The 23,458-nt window shown below is 42.5% G+C and overlaps 1 protein-coding gene across 2 annotated transcripts in view; it reads right to left on the reverse strand.

Moving 5' to 3' along the window:
• Positions 1 to 1,333: 1,333 nt before the first annotated feature.
• dtx1 (deltex 1, E3 ubiquitin ligase) overlaps positions 1,334 to 23,458 on the reverse strand; it is a 52,483-nt gene continuing 30,358 nt past the window's right edge. The window contains exons 3-10 of one of the 2 annotated variants that reach the window (XM_008305868.1): positions 20,171 to 20,918; positions 11,347 to 11,408; positions 11,039 to 11,200; positions 8,653 to 8,714; positions 8,323 to 8,481; positions 6,345 to 6,509; positions 4,127 to 4,216; positions 1,334 to 4,015 (exon numbers count right to left, since the gene is read on the reverse strand). In XM_008305868.1, coding sequence (XP_008304090.1) covers positions 3,791 to 4,015; positions 4,127 to 4,216; positions 6,345 to 6,509; positions 8,323 to 8,481; positions 8,653 to 8,714; positions 11,039 to 11,200; positions 11,347 to 11,408; positions 20,171 to 20,918 — 1,673 coding nt within the window. In that variant the 3' untranslated portion in view covers positions 1,334 to 3,790. The remainder of the gene's footprint in view (positions 4,016 to 4,126; positions 4,217 to 6,344; positions 6,510 to 8,322; positions 8,482 to 8,652; positions 8,715 to 11,038; positions 11,201 to 11,346; positions 11,409 to 20,170; positions 20,919 to 23,458) is intronic. The other variant, XM_008305876.1, reaches the window with a different exon arrangement.

A 23,458-nucleotide genomic window follows, 5' to 3' on the forward strand; every position in this document is an offset into this window, starting at 1 on the left:
ATTTTTGACCAATGTGTGTTCCTCTGGTGTAGCTTTGGTTTAAAGTGTACACAATAGTTATTTATCTAAAACATGTTGTTGCCCTTTATAGATCCTATGGATTATCAGTGGATTTGATTAATTTTCCACTGGTTGGTTGACATCTGAATGGGTCGACATGTACGCTGGTGAGCTACACCTCCAAATTGCAGCTGAATGTGTTATGTGTAGACACAGATGAAGGACTACAGCTGCTGCTCTGTGATTTTGGTCTCTTGGGTGTTCCAAATTCTGGTAATGCACTCTCCTCTCTACAAATCGTGTCTAAACACAGAGCGAGAGTCAACCGAAACAGTAAAGTTAAAGGCAGGACGGCTGAACAATGAGCTGAACGGAGCTGCATGTTCATGTGATATCTCTCTGTAGTTCGTCTCATTGTCGCACTGTTTCCATTTCATTTTAAAAATGTAGTAATAAAAAAAACAAAAACCAAAAACAAAGTACAACTGCATTAAAAGAAAATCCTGCTTATGAGTGTGAAACATGGACTGCACTAACTGTCTGGTGGTAGAATTTGCATAATCAATGACAGACAGGTAAATATAAACACAAAAAATCTCAATCAGCTTGTGAGACGTGTCTCTGCCTGGCTGGCTGGCATTGAGTAGAAGGAGTCAGGCCAGTTAAAATACGACAAAATGCCAGCTCTTCGTGCCGTTTTGGAGTTTCTAATGAAAAAAATACTAAAACCAAGAACTGGAATAACATTTACAACATCTTAGCACTACAATTATGCTGAATTTGATATCAAGCAACCTGTCTGTTTTTTTATACTACACTAAGTTAAATTGTGTGTACATACAACTCAGGACAACTCTGCTTAAACCATGTGTGGAGCCTGACACACTGTATATGAGATTTTTGTAAATAATATGTGAGCAATGAAAGCCTAAAATAAACAAAGAAAAATATTTGACCCTAAATGCAAAACTGAATTATGAAGCCTGCCAAAGTGTGTGTATTTTTATTTTTTTTTTAAATATAGGTGTTTTTGTCAGTGTTTTATATTTTTAGGTTATTTGAAATCACAATTCAAAACAAATGTATATATTTATAGTGCAGAAGAAAAGAACATGCTCAGAAATAAAGGGTGTATTTGTCACTAGATCATAGAAATAGTATTGTTACGTAATTGTGGATAGGCCTCTTGTCCTGTTGTATAAATAGGACATGGATTCTTCAAACAAATATGGCGGCTGCATGAAAGCGTCACTGTGATTAGCAGCTGTGAGGCATGTATCTGCATATATTGATGGTGCTTTGATGTCAGAAAGTGAACGACATACGATGTTGATCACACACATATTTCTTTATGACTTTTAGCGTATTTATATCTGGTTACAAACTGACTAAATCCAACCACTTTGTTGCTCCAGTTAGCTAAAACAAACTCTTAAGAATATTTGCCGTTTGATCTTTAACCCAGGCTGTTTCCACCTTCATACTCAACAAAACTGCCTGACTGCATCCATTTCCATGTTCTGGACAAGTAGAAAAAAGAGAAATTGCCCATTTTGGGAAGGAAGAGGGGAGAGGGAGGGGGGAAACGGCCATCTTCATGCTGCTAAAGCTTCCCCACCAATAATAAAGACACATTTACTGTATTTATTGGTGTCCCACAGGGGATCAACTACACAGATTCTACATTAAGGTAACAACAGCAGCATACGCTAAGACTACTTGTAATATAAGACGTCCATAACAAGTCATACATGTTTCAGTCCCTGACATACTGACAATTTTTTTTTTGCCAGATTTTATGTATTCATGTTAATATGTGCCTGTGTATAGATATGTGGGACAGTCTTTATATTTTCTACATAGAAGAGTATAAAAATAAATTAAACTTACACCATTGACTCAAATTGAGCTTGAATTTAAAGGTATATCACATCTGCAAATGTATATTATATATATATCTATATGTATATCTATGTCTATATAGATATATACATATATATATTTAAAGCATTGCAAGCCATTTTTATAAACATCAACATAAAAAAAGACAAATTTCATTGCAATTTAAGACATTTTCCTAAAAATTAAATGACTGATTAAACAAAAATGTTGCCTCAAAGTGCTATGGAAGACTATGATTCACCCCCAAATTAAGCCCACAGCTGGGTGCCCACATGATAAACCTTCCACCAACACCCCCGCTCATTAAAATTGATCAGATATACTTATGGAGAATTATGCAGCACTGGGTTATCTTTAATCTCTGGGTAAAGAAACATCACAGGATCTCCAGCGAGGACCTTCAAATAGTCTTTAGCTCAGAGGCATGAAACCAGAGGGGGGAAAGAGGAGAGTGTTTGAAAGAAAAAAAAAAAAGGTCTCAACCAACAACATACTGGACCAGCATTTGCATGGTTTCTCGCTCTGCAGAGAAGGAGGAGGCGGTGAATGAGGGCGAAGCCATACATCAGGATCAACCCTAACGACTGTGAGTGAGCTCACGCAGGGAATGAGGTGTTTCACTGCTCGCTATACAAGCAGATGAGCTCAGTGCACTGAATAACAGCAAACCAGCTCACAAGAGACTTGTAGATCGCAGGCGAGCAGGAGTGCTATGGATCCCCAATGGGAAAACCGTTGGGGTCTGAAAGAGGAACGTCCATCTGTGTGTTCAGCTTTTCTCCTCAAGGACTCAACGCCAGCATATTAATGCCTCCTAGCACGCGATCACCTCTCATGTATGGTCAGCATGATGGATCGTGCCAACGCCTGGGTTTGCTCCAACTGGGAGAATAATAATGCAGGCTTTATATTCACAGAGGTCGGCGTCATCAGTGTGTCAACAAAACAAATGAGTTTAACCTTGGAGCGTAGGCGCAAATCCCACTTCACAAGCTCAGCCTTTCAAGTTACAACCCCTTGTAACAAGCTGCGAACTGACTGGTCAGAAGCTTGTTTCATCCATTTCACGTCTCCTCTCACAGACAGTCTACAAGGTTAACCATACAACATACATTTACTACCAAACACCACTATTTCATAGTCTTTAACTCTCTGGAACCTACGTCATGCACTACAGAACACACAGAATTACTGATCCGCTGTATCAGAAGTGGAAAATGTCAGAGATGCCCAGTGCAACCTTAAATGACATCAGCAGAGCTAAGATCCTCTCCTTCAAATCACAAAACCAAGTTTCACCACTTGTTACAGGTCAATAATTAATTATAAAAGTAAACGAGGGGAAGCAAGTAATTGATTTTCATTCAATTAAGAAGCTGAAATTCTCTTAAATGTATCTCAGCAATATCAAGCAACAGTTGATCCGCTGACACCTCACGCTCTCGCAGGTATTTGCTTAACATTCATTATGCAGCGTTAGTCGGGGCCATGCATTCTGGAGATCAGCATTTACAAAGATGCCTGTGTATAGTTTTGGCCCCTTGTCAGTTTACTCCGAGTGCAGAGGAACAGTTTCAGTTGAACCGAAAACACGTTAAATACCATTTACCTGCACCTATCACCATCAGCTTCCATCACTTTGCCATGGACACACCATGCTCAAGGCATGAATCAAGAGACAGCAGGGGGAATTCGAGGTTATACAAACCATAACATTGATTATAACCATTATTTTTGCTTCCATTGCTCTCGTGCCACCACTTCTGCAGGATATTTTTGTTTGTGGGGAGTAAAGACTTGTCGGCTGCATGTTGGCCCGTCATGCAGTGTCCCTGTTCTCTGGGAGATGGCGGGGCTTTGTGTTCCTGTGTACCAGCTCAGCTGGCCATCAGTCCTTCAGGTTGTCCTCGCCGACCCCCTGGGCCGACAGCTCTGTCAGGACGTTGTCCAAGTAGTTGGGATCGGGGTAGCCGTGACCGGTCAGGTTGGAGCCAAACTCTGTCTTGTGGTGAATCTCATTCCACACCACTGTGTCTGACTCGCCTGTGGTGCTGGACGTGCCGATGGTGAAGATGAGGCGTCTGTCCCAGGCCATGATCAGTAGCTTCAGAACCTGCAGACACACAAATGAAAAGAAGTGTTTTAAAAGTCACTCGACAGCAGACAAATACAGGAACAGACCACATGCAGGACGGTTGCTTCTGCGACTGTTGTCAGAGCTCACCTTCCTGCCTTTCTCATTGTCGGGCAGGTAGCAGTGTCGAGGGAACCCTCTTGCGCTGAACTTCTTCCCGGGGTTGGGGTGCTCATTGGTCTGGAAAAATGTCAACAACAAAAACAAACATTACAACTCCTTCTCTTCCATTTACGACATAATTGTGTGGGAAATGTCAACAGCACCCACAGGACAAGCTTTATTGTTCACGTTGCTCACAATGGCCCTTTGTGAAAGTTATTTGAGAGATATGTTACTGTAAACATCCAATTATCTCTTTAATGATCTGATTTTAGATTGGCTCTTTCAAGGCTCCAATGTGAAAAGAATAATCAGGTTGAATAAATCGCGTAGATACATGGGTCGGAATGGGGTCAGAAAACCCCAAACCTTACTAATAAAGGAGGCATAGTGCAGTTACAGTTATAGTGCCCCAGTGACGACAAACTGCTATTCCAAGCCAGTTTTGTGTTCCTTCTGCCTCAATTAAGCTCCCTGGATGGGTTAAATGTCCTATTCTCTCCACTGACTGTCTTCCTCTCTTTATTAAGAGAGAAATGTGTGTAGACGCATCTTCTTCCAACAGGCCAATCTCAGTGCAAATCAGCAATAAAACTGTGTATTTAAAAGTGAGATCTAATAAGTTTTTAACTGTGCCACCAAGACAGACCGCTATGCTAATTCTCATTCATTTGCTGATTGTAAGACGACTATAATACTACCCAATGTTATTTTGCTGTTGTCCATTGAGAGTATTACAGTTCTGTCAGCATGTTTAGAGGGTGGACTGAGGAAGAGTAATGCTCTCTGGCAATAGTGCATTGTGCCGCTGTGCTGACCTGAGTGGTCTGATGACCCCTGGTATTCTCTGACCCTGGGGACACTAATCCTGCTCTGCTAGCGTAAAAAGGTCAGTTTATTGACTTCATTAAAGCTCATCTCAGCACTGAGGATAAAATACGCAGCCCTCTCATCTCCACCAACCCACCAGCTTGAACTCAGGCTTCAAAATAGCCTGCCCTCTCTACTGCAAAATCACCTTTATTGGATTCATTGCAGTTTTGCTTTTTGTTATTTATGTTTGTATTTATTCATTATATATATAACATGCTACATGTTACATGCACTGTATAAAAAGACACATAACCTTTTTTTCTCACTGTCTGACAATTTGTGTTGCTTTTTTGGAGTAATAGCTTCTTCCTCTCTGAGTAGCCTTTCAGCCCATGTCAGTACAGAACTGGCTTCACTGTGGATAATGACTCTCTCTGACCAGCTTCAGCAGCATCTTCACAAGAGCTTTTACTTTTGTTCTGGGGTTGATAAGCACATTTTCACACCAAAACACATTCACCTGTGGACACAGAACCCGTCTCCTTCCTGAGCAGTATGATGGCTGGACATTTCCATGGTGTTTATACTTGCATATAATTGTTTGAACAGATGAACCTGGAACCTTCAGGCATCTGGACATTGTACCCAAAGATGAACCAGACTTGTGGAGGTCCACAATTCTCTTCCTGATATCTTGGCTGATTTCTTTAGATTTTCCCATGTTGTCACAAAAGGAAGCAGTGTGTTTGAGGTGTGACTTAAAATACATCCACAGGTGTGCCTCCAATGAACACAGATGTTGTCAATTAACCTATCTTCCAAAGCCATGACATTATCATCTAGGCTCTCCCAAATAGTTTGAAGGCATAGTAACCTTACTGTATGTAAATGTCTGACTTTGAAGAAAGTAATAAAACATTTTGTAAAAAATTTGCCCTGTCATTATTCTGGCATTTACAAATAGAAATAATTTTGGTAATCCTAACTGACCTAAAACAGGAAAAGTTTAGTCTGATTTAATGTCAGACAGTGAAGAAGAAAAGGTTATGTGTCTTTTTATACAGTGTATGTAAACTTCTGCTTTTAACTGTATATATACATCGTAAAAGATAAAGATAAGGCCAAGAAAACTGACTTATATGACTATCATGTGCCACACATTTTTTTTTTAATACTCTGAATTGTGTGTCTTTTCCAGAACTGCTGTGTGATTCCTAAGAACGCAGTTTCCTCGATGCCCCAACACCTCACCTTCCTGCACGAACAACTGCCCGTCAGGCTTAAGCGGATAAGCAGTTGTAGAAAGTTCACGGATTTGAGAGATGGTGGGAGAGACAGTGGATCAGGGCACAGAGGCAGCACTGTGGATTTAGTGAAGGGACACAGCTCTCACCTGGATCCCGGCAGGAATGTCGTAGACGATGCGGATGGTCTTGGAGTCTGGGTAGCCGGGCAGGCAGTGGGGGATGACGTGGTACTCCATCTTCCCAGGGGGCTGGGTGCCCGTTTTCTCCCCATAGATGGTTTTGCATGTTGGGCACTGAAGACTGCCGTCCTGCTTTGAAGAACAAAAATAAAAAATTGCTTGACATTAATGACACAATGACATGGCACTGAGTGTTATTACTTGTTTGATTTCATGTTGCTTTAGGAAGAAACTTTACCCAGGGGTTTCAAACATTTCCTTGTATTGCTAGTGATACTATTAAACCTTTTTGTTGTCACGACTGGGATTCATTCATTCTTCCTTCATTATAGTCCATTAAACAAAATTTAATTTGTGATGTTCAAAACTATAAAAACTTGAATTTAAGGGTGTATTATTTAATAATCTTGTATTTCCAATCAGTCAAGTGAGTATGTTATATCAGAAAAGGGATCACTCATAGTGATGAAACTACAAAGTATTATCAGCCGACTCTTCGGCTTAATGGAGCTTTTTTTTTGTCACTTTCAGCTCATTGTTTATCTGTTGACATTAACGACTTGCTAGTGAGCATAGTGGAGTACATAGCAGCTTGAGAGCCTGATATTTCTCACGACTTGGTTGTGGGAAAAACTGAAAGAGGAAGGATTATTTCCCCTAAATTGGTCAGGAAACCAGAAACAAAAGACCAAATTAATACTGACAGTGATATTTGTGTGCTACACGGCACATTCCTCATAAATAAAGCCCTGCACCTAATTCACATTACACTCTTATAACTGTGCCAGTAACAAAAGACTAAAAGTGCACCAACAGTGGTTTAATTTTTTTTCCCTTTCTGATTACCTTACGTTACTCTCAATGTATGTATCATTTAGTGTAGATTGCGGGGGTAAGACTGCCACTGGTGGTGCATTCCATGCAGCTTCCTCTCCTTCAGCTAACTGTTTCCATTTTCGAAATCCCCTTCAGTACTGGTAACAACAATCTCAGGGCAGGAATCTTCCAAACTGAAAATTTTTACTTCTGCTAAAGTTTTGGACTGTGCAATAAAGCAGCCGTGCTTGTTTTGTTTTGTTTTGTTTTGTTTTTTCCGTGCATGAAAATGTACAACTAAAACAATTCCCTCCTGTCACTATTGTGAGGGAATTGTCTGTGTATCACGTTCTTAGCCCCGACCAGGATGACTACGATTGGTTTAAAGAAATACAAACAGGCCAAAATTGTTCACTTCTAAATCTGAATGATGATAAAAGTGCAGTCACATCATTCTTCACAACATTGCATCAGTGCTAGAGAATGGTCCTGCTATGTGAGACTACTCACAATGCAACTTCACTAAGGTGGTAGTGGCTAATGAAATCATGGCTAAATTGAAGCTATTTTTTGTTTGTTTGTTTGTTTGTTTGTTTGCTTCAAACGTCCATTCTTTCTGGTGCTACAAAACTCTTAATACAATTATTATTAGTAAGAAGTGTACAAAGATCAAATATTGCAGCTTGATAAAAATGTAAGCCCTTAAAAAGTGTTTATACGGGATGTGGGGATATTAATGTGGAAAGATACTGGTGAAACCTTCAAATGTAGTTTTTTACTGCTTTGATCAACAGGCAGCGATCTCAAAAAAGGGATATTTCTAAATTTGGATGGATTAAACCAAAACGATCCACATAGCCTGATACCAAATGTAAATGAGTAAATTTGTATTCCATGCAAGTGAACTGAACTGAGCAGGATTCATAGCGATTTAACAAAATAGTATGCTGTCAAGTCTGATATGACTGATCTGATGAGACCATATAAGATCCCCATCTGTGTGCAACAATATTGAGGCCCGATCGTGTGCCAGTGCCAGCAGTGCATTCAAGCTGCAAGACATCGCAAGTTTAGAATTTGAGCCTAGAGTGACATCATAACAACGTCTGGCTCACAAGCGTTTACCCACCTTATTGCCATTGTTGTACATGGCCACCAGGCACAGCAGATGGTACATGTGCCCGCACTTGCCAAGTTTGCCCACCAGCTCTGGCTTGATGCCTTTGTGCTGCAGGACGCCTTCATAGCCTGATGACATGACCAGCCTCTCCATGCAGATGGTACAGTCCTGGAATAGCCAACCAAAATACTTCAGCTGCCATTCGACTTGTGCATGACTGTGTATTTGTGAGACTTGGTTCGGACAGTGAACGGTGACAGATTGCATCTCTTGGTGGGCACAAAACTTTGAAGTCCTTCGTGTGTGCGTGTGCACGCCTTTTGTGTCTTTTTTTCTTACCTCGTCTGGCACCACTTTAATCTTCTCCGTGTATCTTCGCACCACATCCTCCGGGTTTTTCCCTTGTTGCAAAATAAAACATACAAGAGATGAGATGACCATCAAAGAAAAGTTAAACTATCCCTTCCACAAGCCACAAATCGAAATGAATAGAAGAAGAGAAGATGGATCCCTGCCTGGCATTTAATTGTCATTTGAACATAAGAGAATAGAAGCTAGACCCTGATCAATCGGTTTCAGCGTCCACTCTGGCCTGGGCACCTCTTTTTTTTTTTTTTCAACAGATAAAAGAGTGTGAGTGTGCATGTGTATACAGTATACATCTCTGTGATGTTGAAGAGGAGGTCACCTTCAAACTGGCACACAACAAGCAGCCATCCCCACACTCTCTGATAATCCCCGTGTGCAATCAGGCTAGCATGGCTGAGAGCACACCCACAGCTTACACCCCTAATACGCTTACAGGCAACCTCCTTTCCCCCGGAGCCTTTGTTTGTTCATTTGAGGGACAGCCAGTGAAAAGAGGCAGTGAGAGCAGTGGAAAGAGACAGCCTGTGCAAAAAAAAAAAATACAGAGGTACAAAGGGTGGGCACAGGAGGCAGACAGTTGTGAAGAGAGGGAGGAGAGAAAACAGCAAAAAAGGAGGAGAAAGAGAAAGACTGAATTATGCATTTTATGCTAGTGCCATTTGATGGCTTCATTAGCCGGATGAAGAGCCTCTGACCATTTTCTGTGTAGAAGCAGAGCAGGATGAACCTAAATCTCCCTGCACAAGTAAAAAAAAACAAAACAACAACAACAACAACAAAAACACAGAACAACATTCCCCTCACAGCTCTTCAGCATGCTTGACTCTATGCATTTTCTGAATAAAGTACATATAGGTTGCACATTTGGCTGCTGCCTCATTCACTTGCCAATTAGCTCCATAATTTCCAATAACTTTTCCAGGAAATATTCTAAAAATGGGGCAAAATACAGACAGATAGCATCTGAAATAAATATTTGATGATGAATTTGGGCAAGTTAATGAAATATTTCAACTATTGTATTGGATTGTGGTTAATTTTGCACACATATATAATATGCATCACTAGAGGATAAATTCTACGAACTTTTGTGATTGCTTGATTTTGCATTTTATGTATCATTATGTTTAAATTTCAATGTTTCCAACATTCTACGTCCAGATACCTGTAAAACTAATGCGTCTTGTAGCTAATGATACCTAAAATATGCCAGCATTGCCATTCTGAGGATGTTAACATTTAGCAAACTTGTGCTGACAACCTCACACAGCGGATAGCATGACTGTAGAGTCCTGTTGTGATTTGAGATTATATAGCTTAGTGGAGCTGATCAGAAGTTGCTGATTTTCAGAGGAAATTCCATTCCAAGAAATTACTCCATTTAAACTCACCTAAATATTCAACTTTATTCTTCATGTGGAGTATATGGAATGACATGTGCGCCTATATATAGATAAGCTGTAGGCTACACGAGCAATTACTTGGAAATACAATTCTACCAACTGAACACTGGCTCCATTTTCCCTGTAATTAGCACCAAATAACCTTTTACTTTGCAGAAGCCCTTTTGCAAATTTACATATATCATTTCCTCCTTAAAAAATTAGATAAAAGTATGGGACTGGTAGAATAAAGTATTATCACTTCATCTTCACACAGCTGTGTCTACAGTGAAAGAAAAGCTTTTAAGGGTTGAGTGAGAGGACATGTACTGTGCAGAGATGGAAACCTGAAGCCTCACTGATCAATTAGGACAAACACTCCCTTGGGAGGGCACCAGTATCCACAGCCTGAATCGACCACTACTTATTCAAGCCCAGAGCCGTCCGACTAAACACCAGATCTCCTCTCAAACCAGCTCAGCGCAACAGACCCTTGTTAATTACTTTCTTTACAGCTGCCTCTGTTGGTGTTACATCTATAAAATTGTTAATCAAAGCCGCGCTGTATTTAATCATAAATCTGAAACAGAAATCATGATTACGTTTTATATGAGCTTTTTGGAAGGTACAGGAATTCTTTTCTAACTAATCCTCAGCAACCTTGAAGAGGTTTTAATTAATGTCATCTTTATGGAGCTTAAATTGGAGGCAGTAATACAACAATTAAGGATCCTCTAACAGTTTATTTGGTAGTTTTGTTTGCACGCTAAACAACAGACTCACAGACAGCTGATACGGAAACATCTTGCAAAGCTTGGCAGGACAAAGACAGTCTGCTGACTGTCAGCGGTTGGCCTATTCCTCTCCTCAGTGCATTTCCTATTTATTCATGCATTCTACAATAACGCACAATGGTGGTGTTTCACAATATTTGTCTTGTGTGTAAACTCTTCTCTTCATACCCTCCATCTCACCTCTCCTTAGGTGCTTTTTCTTGGTTTTGCGGCGCATGCCATTGATCCCTGGCACAGGCTTCATGTCGCTCTTGTTGATGGGTGGTGGGTGCAGTATAGGCTTCGGGGCTCGAGTCAGGCAAACCGGCAGACCTGCAGCGCACATCAGGATACCTGTCATACCTGACGCATATATAGAGCAGACACACACATACACACACATAGAAGATAAGATTAAAAAAAAGAACAAACATTATTTAGACCACCAAAAGCTCTCATCTTCACAAAAATGATCATTTTCAGATGCTGCACAACAGACGTGGTCTAACCTGCAAGCGCTGGGTGCACTGGTCCAGAGCCAGTCAAGTTCTTCACTGGGAGGGCAGGAACACTATAAGATGAGAAGAAATAAAGAGTGAAACAAAAAAGTAATAAAGAGACGAGTTAACTAATGTGTACAGAAAGTGACTTGCTCACATCATGCATTCACACAGAGGAACACCTCTCTCTATGTGAGCAGGGGGAGCTTCTTGTCATGCCAGTACATTCAAAATCTACATTTTTTATATTCCCTAAATGGCACCGTGACCTCTAAAATGGACAGTAAATTGTCCCGCTGCTTTTTACCCCACAGTTGAAAAAATCCTGAGAGCAGCAGATAGTTCTGCTCCGCACGCCATGAAAAACACTCAAGTTAAAATGTCACATGTGCTTCACCGCAGAGACAGAGACAACTGCAATGGGATGAGACAGCTTGACTCATGTACAAAGCACTGCAGCAGAGCCTGATTCAGAATGACATTTGGAGAGGTTGGAGTTCATGGGAAACACAGACGACAAAGACAGTTGACTTGCGCGCTCTTCAAGATCTGTGGAGCAGAGCAGACAAAAAGCACTTGGGGCATTAATATGAGCACACAAGTCAGTGAGTTTCTCTTTTCAGAGGACCGGAGCCTCGACTCAACCGGCATCCCACAGCACAGCGCAGGAACAAGTTTGGCTTCCTCGGGTTACAAGCAAGACTCCATGACAACTTGGCTCAAGCCATGGCAAGAAAAATCAATTATTTGGTAAAAAATAGTGAAGTCATTAAAGCTTGTGTTCAAACCGGATGTGAAGCAGCTGGACAAAACATGAAGTTAAATCTTGACTTCAGGATAGAGAGGCATCATTTACACCGGCCCATTTCATGTTAAAATAAGTGTCCAGATTAAAACTGCAAAGTGTGTAATTAGTATTACTATTCCTCTATAATTGTATGGAAAACAGTTGCAGTCAATGTGTAGCTTTGAGCCAGTTAATCATCTTGTGGATGAATTGATGCTGTGTTGTTATATGGAGAAATTTAGCAATTATCTCAAAGTATGCTCCATAGTGAGACCAAAAAAGGTGATATATACTCTACTCTATATAAATAAGAGCAAATATCGCTCAGTGTCTGCTGGTACACAGACAGCTGTTTCCCAAATCAATTTTATAAAGTGAGAATATGTCAGTGTCGTGTTTATAGATTTGTGCGTGAAACAATCAGTTAATGCAGGTTCAAAGCCTGACAGATATGTTCGATGTATTTCCCACCTAATGAAATGTTACCAGAGCTGATTGTTTTAACGTATCGATGCACGGCCCTGTGGCTTGTGACTGCTGCCTGCTGTCAATATGTGTAACTACATTACACTGAGAGCTATTGTGACGCTGTTCTTGTCCCTTTCATTTGGGAGACATGGTTGCTCTGAAGTACCTGTCAAACTAACATAATGAGATCTTTCAAGGCTAAAGAGAGAATGTTTGAAAAACACAAAATGCAGGAGCTCAATTAGCCTTTTAAGATTAAATGTGTAAAGACATCAGCTCAGCATGGAAACAGTGTTAACTTGCCGCATGCTCTACCTTTTGTTTTTTCTCAGTGCCTTCATATTACAAATCTTTGAAGCAGAATGCAGACAGTGTGTGATCTGCAGGAGATAAAATAAGACATGATCGAGATAAAAATAAGACATGAGCTCCCCTGAAAACATGACTGGTAAAATTTTGCAGGGGGTGGCTCTGAAATATTGACAGTAGGCTATTTTTGCTATGCAATTTTATGTTTTGTATCTTCACCATCATGAACGATGGATAAGATTAGGTTCTTACTGATGTATTATTCAGGCATTAGAGTGATTTATTACTAATTCACTTTAACAGAGATACCAGCATGCATGCTGTTCTTGACATAAAGTGTGGTGGTGCAACATCATGAACCTCACTCACTTTAACTCAAAAATCTGAAGAAGAACACTTTGTATTCTTATCAGTAGGAATAATGGTAAATAAAAACTAAATACACTGCTTTGTAATTGCTGTATCTGCTGTTTCTGACCTAAAAAAAATTAAAGTGAAAAAAGTGAGCTGCCCTGACACACTGAACACTGACGTACTCACATTTGCACCACTGTTCAGCGCAGTAGGCAGCATTAGGCCCCTCACTGCTTTGTGCTGGGACAAAGAATTCCCCTTCTTGCATGTGTGCATGACAAACAAACCTGTTTATGAAACAAGTTGCTGCACAAAACACCACCAGTGGTCAAGTTTATAATAGCCTAAACCGCTTGAGGTTTTCTGAGACACCTTTGAGTCACACCTCCTCCAGAGTCATAGCGTAACAGCTTTGTCATCTGAAAACAGAAACTTACAAGCATGAAGCACACATGTCATCTCATTTACGCAAACAAGAACCACAGTCTCATCACTAAACTTGCATACCTTTCACCTAATTAGGCAACATGAAAACACCCTCTTGTGGAAAAAAATCTTTGTGTATAAAAAATCTGCCCTCTACATGTCCAGTGTTGAGTAGATAAACGTAACACAAGTGTAGATGCTCGCTGCTTTGCTCTCTCAGTTCATCAACCGCAGACAGACACCACTGCACATATACTTTTGAATCTCTTTGACCATGAAGCGACTGAGGTCTTTGGCCCTGCATCGCTGCACAAATCCGCCTCAGACAGACGGCTTTGATATTAGCGAGAGCCTCTGTTCCTGTGCCAGGGGAAGCCCTTCAATAAGCTGAGTGCAATAACAAAAAAGGACATGAAGGCTGGCTGAGACTGATGTGTCCTATCGCATCTCTGGTGAAGACTCAGACACACTGTATCTCCCACCAGTGGACCAGAAACCAGGATCAGCTGACTTCTGTTGCATGTAGGACCGATGTGTTGAAATATAAGTACAGCGATGTGCAGCTCTGATAAATGCAAGAATGTCAGGAAACCACGAAAGGCTTGATTTATTTGAGATTCTTGTAAGCAAAGACGACTGCGAGTAATTTCACACCTTCAACCGCAACAGAGGAACCGGTGAACTCAACTCCTGCTGTTTCACTTGCAACAAAAACTAACCAGTCGATGCATCACGGCTCGCAGCTGCCCTTCACTCGATAAAAGTAGCAGCTTGAGTCAGAGGTTTGCAGTCTCTTTTTTGTCTGACTGGAAAACCGAGAAAGTATTTGTTTTCACTGCTGAGGAGAAGGCAGAGGAGCACGTTATTAAAAACGAATATCAAACCTAACGTGATCAACTAAAGCTGATAATCAAAAAAAGGAAACAGAAAAAGGTGCTGGCCAGTGGGAGAGTCGACCCTTCATTTAAACATGCACTTAGGCCTAAATCAAATCAAAACACGCCATCAACGAGGCGCCTCCCTTTACGAGTGTAATTTCACAGGGAGCGGTGTGATCAAACAAATCATTTTCATAAGAGGAAGAAATGGGACAACAAACCCTCAAGAGCCCTCAACGCCATCATCATTGTGTGCTCTGTGCACACTTTGCACCAACTGTAAGCTCGCAGTACAGCGGATCTGTCAAGGATCTGTAACATAACATGAATTAGGAAATGCTTTTCATCTTTATTGCTTTCCAATTCTAGCAAAGATCTCGCTATCAGCTGCAGAGTGTAGAGCATAATGAATATGTGGATGAAATAGCTGCAACACCAAAAAAACAAACCAAAACCAAGCAGCGGCAGCTACTGATGATCCTTATCGGCTAGACGGAAAGAAACACACTTCTCTCCTCTGTACTTGTGTTTTTTTGTTTTTTTTTTCTTACAAAGGCAGATGCATATCTTGCAAACAATCCTCGTCTCATTATTTCTGAATGTTTGTGATCACCCACTGTATCTCTGTACTGCAGAAACTGCTCTCACACGAGGCTGCGTCCTTAACCAGCCAGTCAACCTGTAGCTGGTGAGCAGCTGTCACCCTTCATCTAATTCTAGTTCTCTTTTCCCTTGACTTGATCTTTTATTTGGAAATGTGCACCTCTGGAGGCAGTGACCCTTTCTGTCATGGCTGACGCCTCGAGCGCTGGGGTTGAAGACACGTGTCACCTCCTCACGCTGTGCTGACAATCCCCAACACTGGATGGCTTCCAGGGTTTGACTCCAGATTTAACTTTTTCCTATTGTGGGATTTCTTTTAAAAAAAATGCGGCAAGAGATGGTTGTTCTTGCTGAGCTGGCATTTTTAGGGTTATAAAATATCATTGATCCTGAACAATAGGCTCTGTTGGCTTCTGCTCAGATCTTTCAAGCAATTATACCTCATCATCAGTGTAAACAAGCAGAGACCTCCTGCCTTTCCGCACTCCAGTTCTGATGAGACTCATTCCGCAAACCACAACCTCTGAGTTTCCCTCATGCTGCCAGCTCTAATTTTTCTCCTCCTCTGGACTTGTGTTCACCTCTTTGCTCCCTTCTCTTCAACTTCTCTGCATGAAAAGAGAGTTACACCCAAATTCTGGTAATTTCTTACCAAAAACCAATGCCATTATCAGATAATAAATCCACCCCACCCCCACATATCCAAGCCATTAACACCCCATTAATTGTGGCCCCTGGTAGGTCAGGGCTTGAGGGTCTCTGTCCCTCTTCTGTCTCCCGCTCAGTCTCATCCCTCTTCTTCTCAGGGAATCTCCAGCGTGCCTTGAGGACTTAATCAGACGTGATTCCCCAAATAGAGACACCACATTAAGCCTAGTTGAGAAAGTGCTGACGGAGGACTAATATCTCCTCATCTGTTTATTATGCGCTGTAAAGACAGTGTGAGGGGGGTAGGATGGAAAGAACTCCACGAGTGCTTAATTGCATATTGATGTTTGGAGCAGGAGGTAGAGGCAAGCCCTGCCCCCCCGCTACTATGGAGATGGGAGTGTGTATCACAATGTACCTGAAATATCCCAAAAATCAGCAGTAATGACATATGGGATTTCCAAATTACACCAGTTTGGTTCACATGAGCTCTCATGATTTATTCATTTAGTTCAGTATTAATTTTTATTGTAAGGGGAGCACCGGAGCAGAGCGGCGAGGCAGCCCGCTGAGGGATAATGATCTCTGCACTCGATACACTCGCAGCCCTCCAGTCAAAAGCCAGACTAGCGTTCTTAACACAAGGAGCTCGTAAACACAGCCGACAGCAGCATGCAAACACATGCTATTCAATAGCTTTTTTTTTTTTTGCAGCTGACAGAGCTGGACAGTTGTTTCTTTTTTTTTTGATACCACTTACTTTTCATCTCTCAGAGAACAGAAAGAAATACTAAACAGGTCTGTCTAGAGACATGCAGTGCAGGCCTCGAGTCTGCTAACGCTGGGGGAAAGTGCACAAGAGGAAGTGGTTTGACTGACACAGACGAGTGTGAAATTCTTTCTGTGTTCACTCCACCACAAAATATGTGTCTTTATGTTTTGAACAGGCGGATGATTCAGTACGATCACGACTCTCCATGCAAATCTCATTAAGAACTGTGGTTCACATTTCATTACAAGTACAATGTGCAGATGAAACACTTTAACACATTTACATTCACCTGCATTGTTTTTATTCTAGTTAACAGTTTTAGCTCCCATTTAACATGTATAAGACGCATATTAAAATTTACAACTAATGTGATTAAAGCAGATATAAGTTTTAATGCTTTTGTCTAGGGGCTGCAAGGTGGCGCAGTTGGTTAGCACTGTTGCCACGCAGCAAGAAGGTCGCCGGTTCGCGTCATTCTGCGTGGAGTTTGCATGTTCTCCCCGTGCAGCGTGGGTTCTTTCTGGGTTCTCCGGCTTCCTCCCACAAGTCCAAAAACATGCTGAGGTTAACTGGTGATTCGAAATTGTCTGTAGGTGTGAATGTGAGAGTGCTTGGTTGTCCAGGGTGTCCCCTGCTTTCGCCCTAAGTCAGCTGGGATAGACCTCAGCCCCCCTGCGACGATTAAGCGGTGTATAGATAATGGATGGATGGATGTTTTTGTCTACTCTACTCGGGGGTTCTATAAAAACAGACTGTCTATGACAATATAGCGAAACCTCATAATAAGAACAGAAAGCATGTCTTCATTAGAAAACTGAGGTTGCACGGTGAAGCAGTGGTGACACCTCACAACAAGATACACTGGGTTCAAACCTGGGTTCAGCTTTGCATGTTAACCCTGTCAATATGTGGGTTTCCTCCAGCTTCCTCCCAACGGTCCATCGACATGCATGGTAGGTTAAGTGGTGATTCTAAATTGGCTGTAGGTGTGGGGTGAGTCTGCATGGCTGCCTGTCTATGTGTGTGTGTGTGTGTGTGTGTGTGTGTGTTTGTTTGTGTGTGTAAGGCCTGCAATGGACTGAGGGTGCCCAGGGTGTGTCCCGCCTCTGACCCAGTGCCAATAGCTGCCTCACAACCCTCTACAGGATAAAGCAGGTATGGCTAATGACAGATAACACTACACATTAGTAAAATGATATATATACCAGGGATGTACAATGATATCAGCATCATTATTGGTATCAGCTAATACAATGTACTAGCAGCACTAAATGAAAATGTTAAATAAAATTAGTTATGGCAGGAAAAAATTGAAAACATTGTCATATTTTTCCAATGAATGTGGACATTTGAAAAGCTTTGTGTTTTATGTCTGCATCTGCCAATAGGTCATTGGCATAAGATAGGACAAATTACCATGTCAATTCCACTACAGGTGAGACTTAATAAGTCCTGTAACTAGCTGGAAAAATATGTGCAATCAGCCAAAAATTATTTTGAAAATTAAAACTCAATGCATTTCAACAGATCATCTTGTTTTTTGAAGGCCAAACATTTTAACCAATGAATAAAGAAAGTACTCAAAGGATGAATTAGTCTTTTGTTACGGTCCTGCTTCTAACAGATGCAACAGTGTTTGAGCTCAATAACTCAAAAAAACAAAAAATAAAAATCTATAGCAGTCTGCATCTGTTGCTACTACACTGTACAGGTGGTGATATGTGGGCTGCTCAGTAATAAGATAAACTGATGTGTTGACACAAACCAGCAGATGGTGCCACTTCTAATATTTGTGCATATAAGACAGATGCATGAAGCAGTGCAACCCCCACCCCCCCTTCACAGCCCACAACCAGTGGCTCCTTGAGACAATAAAAAGATCAATATCTGAACTGCAGCCTTCATCATCAATGATACACGGGTCATAAAAACATGTGCGGAGCCGTGCTGTCTTATGTAAAGGTGAAATCAATCACATGCTGGATTGTTTTAAGTATTATTCCAGCAATGAAATACCTGTGATCAGATACAGCATGATTGTTTATGTATGTAAAGCAGCTCACCAAACTCATGTAAACAATCCCCCAGCGTGCCAAATACCTACCTTGCACAAACTACCAGTTATATTAGGGCGTGGGTGTGTGAAAAAACAGATCTGATGTTTTACATTCTGTGTGGGTTCCTCTGTTATCTGTCTGTAGCACGCTTGTGGGGATGTGCGAGGGAGTTCACATTTCAGCTTGTGTGTGTTTGCGAGCTCTCATGTCCTGCTGCGTGTATGTTAACCACACTCATCCTGTATGTCGAGCCACTCGCCTGGGAACCGATGTAGTCCTCCTCCCCCCCCCGCCTCCCGCCTCCCCCCCGTCTCTTCCTCTCTCTCGCTCTCACCGTCTCCACAGAAGTCTTTGTGCTGCGAGGTGAAAAAGTCACATTTCATCCACAACTCAGCGCACCTGAGCCTTCGCTGCATTCTTAAAATACAGGAGAAACATCCCTGAGTAGGTCATCCTATGCCGACTTTCTCTACCACAAATACCTCTGCACAGAGATGCATCATCTCCCACCTACTCGGTGTACGAAACAACGTCACGGCCTGCGATGGCGAGCACAAACTGCTCGACAGTTTAGTGACAATGAATTAGGCCACAGAAAGTGAAAGCATTTGTGCCTGGGTGAAGGACGGCATTATTCAAACATGCAGTAAGTGTGTCTCTCCCCATGAGCGGCGAGAACAAAATGGAATCAAATTAGATCAGGAGTGGGTTTATTTTAGTAAAAGAAAGCAGGATAGGGGACTGAAGTATCGGTTACAACGCTAACACACTTCTTTTCCTTGGTTCCTTTCTCTGAATCGCTCTGAGGTCAGAGCGCTCTGCTGAAGCTCCCATTTTTCCTTGATCCATTATTCATTCTTCCCCAGTGGAGCTCTGCCTCCATGGCAAATAGGTTTCCACAGCTACACCAGAGCCCGTTTCACATGTCTGACCGTGCATTTACACTCACACGCGCCCAGCGTGAAACAAAGATGCAGTCAAACACAAACGCTTTCAGATATTCTAAATACAACGTCAGACTGTTTCACATCCCATGACACAACGACCACAGCTTCGTGTGAAAGTAACAAATTAGTTCAAAGCAGAGGCAACAGAATGATCCAGAAGAGCTGCAGTATTTCACGCCTATCGGGGCCAACATAAGCTCATTATGGAGCAGTAACCATGGCAGGCACACATATGGAAGAAAAGCGTTCTTTGCTCAGTAAAATCAGGAAAAGGGGAATGAGCTGGACTTTTTCTGCAGATGCATTGATCAACATGTTAACAAGAGTAGTCATAAATCAACAGAGGGCAAAGGGGAGAGAGAAAATGAGTGCAGCCCGCCCGACACATTCAGGGTAAAGCTTTGAGAAGCAGACATGAAGAGAGATTCTTGGCTTTTTATATCCACCCATTGCCTCAGTGGAACAGTAAATTCAACCGAGTCTGAGAATAATGCCACCGCTATAGCTAGTAAAAAAGGCTACTGCAGACTCCTGAAAATAAGAAAATGAGGAGAATGCATAATTGTGTTGGCAAACACCATTACCCTGGTGGGATGGCTCCTCTGGCAGTTCCCATGGAAATGCGTTGAGTGCCCGGCCGGTTCAGGTTGTTCTGTCCGTTGATGGTGAGAGCGTGGTGGCCATGGGCGGATGAAAGAGATGGCATCACGGGGGAACAGGGGAAGTTGGCAGTGGACAGAGGCAACTGCACCTGTTCAGCTTTGGCTTGCCCGCCTCCCACACTTATGTTATTGTTGTTGGTGCCGGAGGAGCCGGATGTTGGAGACCAGAGGGAGGTCCCTGCAAAGGTGTTGCTCTGCCGCACTACAGTGAGGGTTCCTGCAGCGCCTGGGTTGCCCGCCGTCCCTCCATAGAGCTTCCGCCGCTGAGAGGCCAGAATAGCGTTAGAGGCCGCTCTCGTACTGTTCACTAGGATGCACTGCTGGCAGGAGCAGGGCTGGCCGGAGCTGGCTCCCACGGGCCACGACTGGGACTTGGGGATGGAGCCCATGATGAGCGGATAGGCCAGGTCCATGCGCCTCCTCAGACGCCGCTTGCGCTGGCTCTGCCTGTTGGTCTGAGACATGCTATTAAAGTCGATGAGGTAGCAGAAGCCCAGAGAGGTCAGGTCCAGCCAGGGGTGCTGCTTCTCATAGGCGTTCTGGATGGTCACGCAGATTTCCATGTCGTACGGCGTCCATGAGCCGTTGTCGTTCTCCCACTCCCACACCACGCCTTTCCCTGGAGCTGATGACGGCTCGTAGAAGTTCCTCTGCACTGGTCTCATGGTGCCTAAAAAATAAAGAACAGAAGAGAACATGAGGATGGGTTATTGTCCGGAAAGCTGTTAAAACATTTCAGTAACTGGAATTTGCATGCCACAACTAAAGCTGGGGGACTTGCAAGAAATAGATTAAAAGAAGGAATTTACTTTTAGTCTCTAATGTGGAGCAAGACCCGAAAACTCCTACGTCCTATAATGCATTACATTTTCTGTAACACAACTGAGTAGCATCTTTCATTCCAACTCCCTGCCTCCTAAATGCCAAACTCTTTTAAATGCCACACTTTCAGTTTGAAAAGCAAGAAGTCTCAAGCCTGAGCCAAGAAATGCCAGATGATGTAATCACGGTTACTTATCATGAGTCGCACTTCTCGCAGGCTGAGTGGTACTCCGCATGATGAGTAAAGTGAACTCCATGTGTAAAATCTATGCAGTGTCTCTTTAACCCTCTGAACCCCAGAACCAGCCTGAGGGTTTGAGAGGTGGGTTACTTAAAGCTATCCATGACTCAACCAAGACCAACAGTCACATGACAGAAATTCAGGGACTTTTTGGCTGAACTGGGCTGGACTGCAGGCTGTGTTAACTCAGAACAGATAGGAGTATAGAAATGAATAAAAAATGTAAGTAATAAAATATCTATAGTATGTCAAGTCACCGTTTTTAAAAAAATACTGGTAACACCTTTGGGCACTGGCTATACATCTTGATTCCACTTTTCCCCTGAGTTCTCTCTAATTCTAACCATGGTTGTACTGTTCTCATGGAGGTGCAGGACTTGATATCGCAGTGAAAAATGAGCCCACAGTGAGTTAATGTGACAGCCGCAAAAAACACCCAGAAACTGCTTGGGGTTGAGAGGGTAATTCGCTCTAATTAATTACATTAACCATAGACGGAAAATGAGATGGCGGTAATTTAAAAAAAAGATACAAGAAATTTTCTGGGTAGGTTTTCAAATGAAGAGCATTACTTATTTTTCAGCAGCTATTTTAACTAAAACTATATGAGGCTTTGATGGGAGTGTATCATTATATTTGACAATTAAGGAAGTAAATGAATAACTGTGTAGATGAGCAATAGAAAGAAAAAAAACAAAACAAAAGATAAATTGCTGATGACATTAGCCTGAGGCGAGATGCAATTTTAATGGTTCTCCGGTTTCAAGCTCGGCGAGTAAGCTAACAACTGTTGAGACGGCATACGTGCCCAGCTGATGGAGATGAGCTATAACATTCACTACCAGCCTGAGGGAATAACAAGCAGGGGTGCATTGTAAAAAAACACCCTAACCCCAACAAGCTCCCACTGTGTGTCAAACTGCACGCGTGGCCCTTCAGAAACACATTACCCATAATGCCCTGCTGTCTGCACTCTGTTCTATATGACGACAGACAGGAGCTGGTAGCTTTATACCTCTGTCCCTCTGCTGATGGCCACTCAGCTCCCACCTCCATTATAACGCAATTACTGCGGTCACATGGGAAATCAGGACACCTTAGACTATCCATCTCCGCGGCGCACGTCAGCAAGGATATCCAGGCGCTCCGGCAGAAAGCGTCACCCCCTCCTCCCCCCACCTAATTTAACGGGTAAATGCACACTCCCATGCCAGGGAGGACCAGGGTGATAATGGAGGGACGGGAGTGTGTGCAAGAGGATGAATGGGTGTGGGAATGAGTAGGGGGGTTTGGTGGGCAGCGGTAACCCCTCATCCAGCAGCTTGGTGCTGGCTCCGGAGAATAAAATGCATCAGCAGAATCAGCAAGTCTGACCTTGAGTCGCTGCTGCAGACTGCTGCTAAAGGACTTGGCTTGATGGCTAATTTCATTTGGAGCTGCTGAGAACCACACACACACACACACACACACACAGACACACACAGACACACACACACACACACACAGACACACACACACACACTCTCACAGATGACTGCTCAGTGAGCCAGCTGCCTGTGTCTCTCACGTCAGGCAGCCATGCACAACTTTCTCAGCCAGTTGCATGCGTGCCTGCTCACAGCTTGCTGGCCCGATTTCTTCCATTTTCTCAGAAGATAATAATGCTAAAACAATTCCCTGAAACATAGCTCAAAAATAAAACACCCTCAGATTTTCTCGAAATTAGTCATTTTCTTTACTTGAAGCGTAGAAGTGGAGGTTTCTGTGATGGTGAGCCACACATCTGAACTCTTCATCACTGCGCCTCTCAAGAGATGTGTAACGTCCAACACTTTTCACCATGGCTGCAAGGATTTGGCCACGATCGATAGCGGCACGGCTTCACACAGTCTTGCTAAGCAGTGAGTTTAACACGGGCTTCATAAATATTTGAACACGCAGAGACGCTTTATTCCCAGGCATCAATTTAAACGTCTCACCTTGGTTGAGGAAAGACGAACGGCATCTCTTTATGAAAGCCTATTAGCGCTGTTAATTGTTCATGAGTGCACTGATGGCGCCTGATGCATGAAATGTGCTCAGCTGAAAGAGATTTCTATAAACAGTTCAGTGGGCTTTGAGGAATGGGTGTTTGGCAGTTGGATTTC

This window comes from Stegastes partitus, unplaced genomic scaffold (assembly GCF_000690725.1).
Source record: "Stegastes partitus isolate 25-593 unplaced genomic scaffold, Stegastes_partitus-1.0.2 Scaffold44, whole genome shotgun sequence".
Classification (NCBI taxonomy): Eukaryota; Metazoa; Chordata; class Actinopteri; family Pomacentridae; genus Stegastes; species Stegastes partitus.